General features: G+C 35.5%; 1 protein-coding gene across 1 annotated transcript; it reads right to left on the reverse strand.

Annotated features, from left to right (window-relative positions):
• Positions 1-2,857: 2,857 nt before the first annotated feature.
• LOC110677087 (zinc finger protein 782-like) lies at positions 2,858-4,467 on the reverse strand. The gene is made up of 4 exons (XM_021847751.1): positions 4,006-4,467; positions 3,750-3,944; positions 3,453-3,683; positions 2,858-3,395 (listed from the first exon to the last, which is right to left on the reverse strand). Exons 2-4 carry the CDS (start codon positions 3,923-3,925, stop codon positions 3,140-3,142), a joined length of 663 nt encoding a protein of 220 aa, XP_021703443.1. The 5' UTR covers positions 3,926-3,944; positions 4,006-4,467; the 3' UTR covers positions 2,858-3,139.
• Positions 4,468-7,798: the final 3,331 nt, after the last annotated feature.

The raw sequence follows: 7,798 nt of genomic DNA on the forward strand, positions 1-7,798 counted from the left end.
GGAGAACTTCGCAAATATTGCAAATATTGCAAATATTTTGAGAGGAGTTTCTGGAGGAATTTCTGAAAGACTCTGAAATCCCTTGAAGAATTTTCGGAGCAATTCCTGGAGAAATCGTTGGAAGAAATCCAAGAGAGAATTCCCATCGTACCTCCAGATGAATTTTATACATATCTGAAATAATTTCTGAGTAATCGCTGGAAAAATATCTGTAGGAATTCCCGGTGAAAATCATGAAGTATTTTTGGCAATTTTGCAGGGAAAAAAACATGGAAATATTCCTGGATGATTTCCTGGGGAAATATCTGGAGATTTATTTGGTTGCTTTTTTTATTGAGGGATTTTCTGCTGTGGGTAGGTGCATCCTCATTATCTGGAGAAATTTCTGAAGCAATCCAATGAACAATTTTGCTGAAAAGTAGCATTAAGCATAAACTATTGTTCAGTTATTAATGTTACATGGGAATTCTTGTCGATATTCCTGAATTATTCATCACGAAAATTTTTGAAGGAATTCCTTTGAGAATTCTAGAAATAGTTACTGATCGAATACCGAAAGAATACTGACGGAATCAATGCATAAACTTCTGAGAGAAATTTGCTTTTTAGAGGAAAGATTATAAAATTTCAAAAGCAATCTCTGTAGGAATACCTTCTGGGAATACTTTAGGACGTATTTCTACAGTAATTCATACAGAAATTCCTGAAGCAAATCATAAAGAAGTTCATGGAAATTAACCTGAAAGAATTAGTTATTAATATCATAGAGATGTAATATGATGAATTTCTAGAGGAACTGCTGAAGAAAATCTTCGAGCAAATTCTGTAAAAATCTCTAGATTAGTTGAGAAGAATCGTAGAGGAACCTCTGTAAAAATTTTAATAGGAATCCTGTGTATAAATTTCTGCAAAAATCCTTAGAAGAATACCTAAAGGAATTTCTAGTAGGTTCCCTGTAGATTTTTCTAGAGAAATTTTTAAAGGAACGCAAGAACGAATTCGTGGAGGAGTTTCTGATGAAGAGTCCTTTAGAAAAAATCAGGAGGAGGCTCTATATAAATAAGAAATAAATGGGCCCGCCAGGAAGTTTCAAAATTGGTAAATAAACGGGAAACATATAATTCGAAACGTCTCATAAAATAGCTTATAGGCTAGTGAAACTGACATAGCGTAAACAAATACACATTGAACAAATTACACCCAAAATTTCAATAGAAAATATCAAACGGGTAAAAAGTTACAGCCATTTAAAAGTGGTGCAATTTCATTCCGTACACACTTTACTCAATGATTGATTGGAACTGGTAAGAATTGCATTTTGATCCAAATAAATAAAGGACTCTTACTCTCGAAGCGCACATTTTAGTAGCTCTCATATTATTGATCAATAATGGCGCCGGCCAAGTCAAAACTGGGAAACTGGTCGGTGATGTAATCCATGGATAAGAAGGAAAAATACGACTGTTACTTAAAACTAGTAACAGTTCATTTTTGTTCCGCTGTGAAAAGATATTAGTAGAAGTACGTCTACATTCATAATGTCGAACTATTCAAAGGCTATTTTTAGTAATGACAAAAAAGAAAGATTTGTGTTTATTCAAATTTTATGCATCATGTATAAAGTTTTATGTCAACACTTGTAGTAACAAACATTTCATAATTTGTTTGAAAATTACATAAACGTAATGTTACCACGATATCAAAAGCATGAAACGAAATCACCAGTTGGCAATCCATTTCCGACTGAACTCGAATATCTTTTCGCACTCGCACAACGCGTACCGGGCACGATTGATTTTGATTCCGTAGCTTACTCCACAGGAGCATGCAACGGAATCAAAAGACTACCACATCTAGAGATTTAGCTGATCCACTGGATAGATAGAAACTGTTGGAATATTTTCTCGAGGCCTAGGCAATACCTTAGAAAACACTAGACGGCTTTCTGCAGAAATCTCGGTTGAAATTCCTGAAATAATCGTTGGGAGGGATTTTTTATGGAGCCCTGTGAAAATCACTGGATGATTTTCTGGAAGAATCAATTGTAGGAAAGTTGTATTTTAATCTTTCAATAGTTTGATGTCCTTGATGATGAAATCTTGTTAAAATTACAAGCGATATATCTTGATGCATTCTAAGAAAATTATTGAATGAGGCTCTTGCAAGCTGGAAAGAAACCTCTGAAGAAATTCATAGCTTTAGTGTATCTCTGGAAGGAATCATTGATGGATTTTCTAAAAAGATACTTGGGGAAATCTCATGAGGTCATGCAATGATCTCTGGAAGAATTTTTAAAAGATCTTTTGAGAGAGGTTTGTAGAATTTTCTGGAAAAATTACAGAATCAATCCATTGAACAGTTCTGGAGAAATTATTGGTGGAAAAACTAGGACTAGGAGAGAGAATCATTCAAAAAATACCTGGAAATGGCTGGTGTTCCCGTTCCAGGAATCCAGGAATAATTACTGAAGAAATCAATAGAAGCATTCTTAAAAGAATTGTTGGAAGATTTTCCGGAAATCCCATTTTGGAATTAGTGAAAGAATTCCACAAAATCCTCTGAGGAATTTCTAGCATGATTTCTGTATTTTTTGCTAAAGATAGCTTGGAGCTCCAGTAGGAATCCTGGAAGTTCTGACAAACTCCTTATGATAGAATTCGCTAGGGATGGCGGAATTCTTTACATCGCAGAATTCCTAATGAAAATCTCGGAGAAATTTCTAGCAGTATTCATATGGGAAAAGAAAAGAAAGTCTTTAAAATACAGTAGTGCTGGAAAGCGTCATTTTCAACGAATGTTCGCCACCATCAGACGAGAAGGCAATGAAAAAGACATTCCTAAAAATAAAAAAGCTAAATTTTGAAATTCTTGGACTGATTTTAATACTGTGAAGTCAATAGGTAAAGTAGCATTCTATCTTTTTCTATGGTGGATTTAAGGCGTATCTTGTGTCATTATACCTGAAGAGATAAAAAAACTTACTAAGATATTTTACGAAGGTATTTTAAGAAATTCTAGCAATAATACATTGTTACAGTCACGTGCGATAATCAATTAGATGGTGAAATCTTTCTAATCTGTGAAAAAGATACATCAAAAATACTAACTGCAAATTGGGGCTGCATTTTTGTTATTCATTTCATTCTGGCTCAAGTTTTATCTCTTCTACTTCGAACTTGATAATGACTTCCTCTTCCTCCGACCAAGTACCATCTACCACGTTGGACGCTTCACCATCTAGTTCAAGATGTTCATTCTTTGTGTTGTCCTCCAGATGCTTTGCCCTGGCATGCTGCTTCAGTTTCGCTTCTGATGTGAATTGTTTGTCGCATTTCGAGCAGGAATGGGTCCTACGAATCTGACGATTTCCGTTGATGCTTTTCTTCGAACAGTTTCTGAAAATTTTCATAGTTGGAAATCATAAAAATATATCGCACGGGAAGTGCGCTTACCTTCCAGACTTATCAAGTTGATAATTGCGCGACTGTTTCTTTTCAATCCGCTGAGAAGATCTTATAGAACTCAATTTGGCAAGTTCCTTTGAAGGTTGGAGGTTGTTATCTGAATGTTCCGCTTGATCAGGTTTGAAGGAAATGTCCTCATAAATTTCCCGAGATGTGTTCTGTGGTTGACTCTTCTGTCTCTTTCGTTCGTGTCCCTGCATATGCTTCATCAATCTGCATCTGTACGAAAAAATCAAATTCAAACAATGATTTCTATTTAGGACAATCGCAAAATGATTTCCATACCGTACTCGGAAGGCAAACCCGCAAATTTCGCACTTGTACTTCCTCGGTCCGTGAACGTAAATCTTGTGATTGCCTAAAGCATTTTTGTTGCTGAACGCTTTTTGACACACGTCACACTTGAACGTATCGCCAGTGATTTCCTCTTGGCGTTCGTGAATGGGATTATGCGTTCGCATATGCCGTTCAATCTGATGCCTGCAAAGAGCGGTATTTATTAGGTACTTCTCCTAATTACGAAATTTCTTCAACAGCTTACCTAAAAGCGATTGGTTTTTCGCAAATGGGACAAAAATGTTCTTTTGCTCCATGTGTAAACCTCTTGTGGGCGTACAAGGTTCGATTGTACTTGTACGTCTTAGAGCATATGTCGCATTTGAATAGTCTGTCTTTACTTTTTGTCACATCGTCATGTCTATTCGATCCATTTTCTTTGAGCTTGCACCACTCTTTTGACTCCTTTTTGTTTGGAGGCAGCACCTTGTGGTGTATATCATGCTGGTCTTGTAAGTGGCCAGTAAATCTGTTGTCCAAAAGAAATTCTCCAATCTCGCTGTACTCTTCGTTGTCTGATCGTCCTCCCGGCTCATCGGTTTTTTCATTTTGTTGAATAATCAATTTTACATCAACAATTGGAAGCTCTTTAACGTGACTTATGTCGAATTCGTTTTTGAACCTAGGTTGGAACTGGCGCAACCCGTTCTGAATCACAGTTTCAACCCCAACCCGATTCAGGTTCGACCGAACTACAATTTGCTTGACGTTTGTTTGTTTATGTGTTGATCACCGACCCAGTTCCTAAAAACGAAAACGACATTAGTTTTTCACTTTCAACGTTGTCTGGTAGATCTGTTTGCTTATTGTTGCCCTCCGTATCATACATTGCAGATACTACATACAATAAAGGTTCAACAAATATAGTTGAAATTTTGGACAGTAACTTTACGGAGACGTGATTTCGGTTATTATAAAAAAGACGTTTAACTTTTACGCGCCTTTTTTGTTAATAACCGAAATCACGTCTCCGTACCAGCCGTTTGAGAACGTTGTTGCCTCACACTATAATATGGATCTGATGGAGGTCTCACACTATATGAATCTCACGAGCCAGTCTTTGTTGCACTGTGCGTGGGATTTACAATCCTATCTAATTCTTCCAAAAGGAGTTGTTTTTCAATATGAAGTTCAGTTAGTTGTTATATTAATTCGTTTAGTATGGAATTATATTCCAGTAACTATTGCATAGTATACATCTGATTCGGTTTACCTTAAATTCGTCGACAATCATTGGAACTCTAGAGCTACCCACGAGGAAAGCGAGATTTAATCGATTTTTTACTTACTCTCAAGCTGATTAGCCTACAGTTAACAACAACTTTCGGAACACATTCAGTTTCGAATGAATGTTCTGAATTTTTGATTAACTTCGATGTAATGCAATAGCTCAGTTGAACTTTTTAACTATTGAACTATTTATTATCTACCGATTCGCTTTACACTTTAGCAAATTTCTTCCATTGTTTTTTTTTTCCTTGAGCGCTATTGACTTATCCTCACTTAACTCAAAACATCTGTTTGCAAACAATAGATGTTGAAATTTTAGTACTGCACGTAAATGCAGTTTTACTCACATCTGAGCTGTTTCAACACAAATTCCGCAGTTAAGCAAATAATCCAATTTGGCTCAATTTTCAAGATTGACTTTTTCATCATTAAACAACCCAATTGTAGGTATTATAGCTTAAAAAATAAGGCATTTTTTTTCTCTGTGCTAATTTGGAGAGCAGTTAATTCATTGACTCACAAAAAACTAAGACTTGAGGGGATGCTAGTAATTAACACTGAAAAAGATTAGTTGGTAGTCTAAATACGCGTCAATAAGGACTGTTCATTTTATAAAATGGACATCTTGTAAGTATCTTTTAAATTTATCAATGATCGATCGAATAGTGTTGTACAATATTGTGATAATGAAAAAGCCACAAAAATAATGGTGGACCGTTGTATTTGGCCAGAAACAACTCCGTCTTCCCTTCCCCCTCGTAGATGTTCATGTGGCTTATGGACAGCTTGCCTATTATTTTCGAAACATTTTTTTTTGAAAAGCTGTACTAAAGCAGACAGGATTACTGATAATTGTATATATTCTAAACAGATTAATCTATCACGCTCAAATTCATCAAGATAACCCTTCTACAAGCAGTTTCATTTTTTACAACAATACATTTTAAATCGCAATATCTCGTTTTTCGCTATGTTTGCACAATTTTTTCATAGGTTCTCAAAAACCTTCTCCACTTTTAGAATCTGTGTCGATTTTGATTATTGATCATCTGGATCCGGAGACATTGAGTGAGCCCTAAGTAATTTCTTCTACATGTGTGGCTTTATTGCATCCATACCTAAAACTTACTTGCTTTAGAGAACTCTTTATTTTTATGCAGAAAATTCAAAGGATTACGAATTGAAATAGTTCCGGTAAAGAACTATATGGGCATCTTGATGATTTACTTAATCACCATGGGCTTTTGTCGGCCAAATTATCTCAAATTCAGCATTAGGATGCACTTAAGATAATTATAAACCAAAGCCAAACCTCTAATATTCAAGAACACGATTTTAGAGAACCAAACAGAGCTCTGAGATGAAATTTTGATCATTTCATCATCACCATAATGCAACCAATGCATCAAATTTTCAATGCGAACGGTTGCCAGGTTCTCTAGATCTTTAAACTTGAACTTGAAAATTCGAAGTTTGGGTGAAAGTGCATATTGTCGGTAAATATATGATTCAAATAGCATTCGGATCAAACCCCTGTTGTGTCTAGAGTAGGATCTGTTTTATAAGCACAATTAAAAATCTCTTTCCCATGATGAATAGCTCCAGAGCTTCATTGATTTTAGACGAACGCGAGACATATCGATTCAGATGATACTATACTAAAGCCTGTCCACGATAAATTTCGGACACTGATGGCGGGTGTACCACAGAAAGTTCGAGAATTTTACAGAAAGAAGGATTAACATCCTTGTCAACTGTTTATTTTGTAGATATAACTCTTTTATTCTGAAATAAACAATTGTTTTTGTTGAATTATGAGTAACTTTTTTTTGCTGCCATTATTTGGGTGTCCGAAATTTAACGTGGACAGGCTTTATGCCATAGTATAGTATCTTATTCTGAGATTTTATAAAGATTAGAACAATCTAATATCCCGTTAGGCCGAAAGGGTCTTTAGGCTGAAAATGGCCGATATGCAGGTCGAATGGTCGAATGGATTGTTAGTTGTTAGATCAGGATAATTTGTATAACCTAGAGGCCCACAATATCCGCTGTGAAACATAACTAGAAAGAACAGCTATTGATAAAAAGAAGGAAAAAACGCTGATGAATGTGTTAGCCATTTGACATAGTAGTAAATGACCAAATGTCATTTCGGCCTAACGACCCTTTCGGCCTTACGACCTGCACTGAATGGGTCAGGAAATTTTCTACATAGCGCCCTATTTGAACTGACATTTCTTTTCAATTTATTTTTCTTGAGCATTTCTAGAAATAAATTTCCCACGCATAGGCATATAGGCCATTACTTTGCTTTTCATCAGCAAACCAGCCTTTAATCGATATTCAGTATTTCGATATCGAGTTACAGAACCATAGTAAAAGTTTGTTTTCATGGCTACCTCGATAGTCTAATTGGATCGAATTTGGACTAGTTTTATGTTTTTTTTTCTTTTGTTCCACTGCGACCATTAAGTTGATCTATTGTGGTATAAGGTACCGTGGGGCAAGTGGGTAATGGAATTCGCATAGTAGAGATTCTTCAAATTCTAGAGACTTTAAATTGAAACAAATGAGGTCGTGTATATTTTTTAGCTTGACTCACACCAAGTATAAGCAGCATGCTGAAATTGATTTTTATGAAAAATTAAAGAAAAAAATACAGAAAAAGCTTTTGAAAAATGTCTTCTTACTTTTCACTTGCCCCAAAAGTGGGGCAAGTGAAAAGTTTACCGTTTTGAACAATAATTTTAAAAACAAACAGTTAT

Source organism: Aedes aegypti, chromosome 2 (assembly GCF_002204515.2).
Source record: "Aedes aegypti strain LVP_AGWG chromosome 2, AaegL5.0 Primary Assembly, whole genome shotgun sequence".
Classification (NCBI taxonomy): Eukaryota; Metazoa; Arthropoda; class Insecta; order Diptera; family Culicidae; genus Aedes; species Aedes aegypti.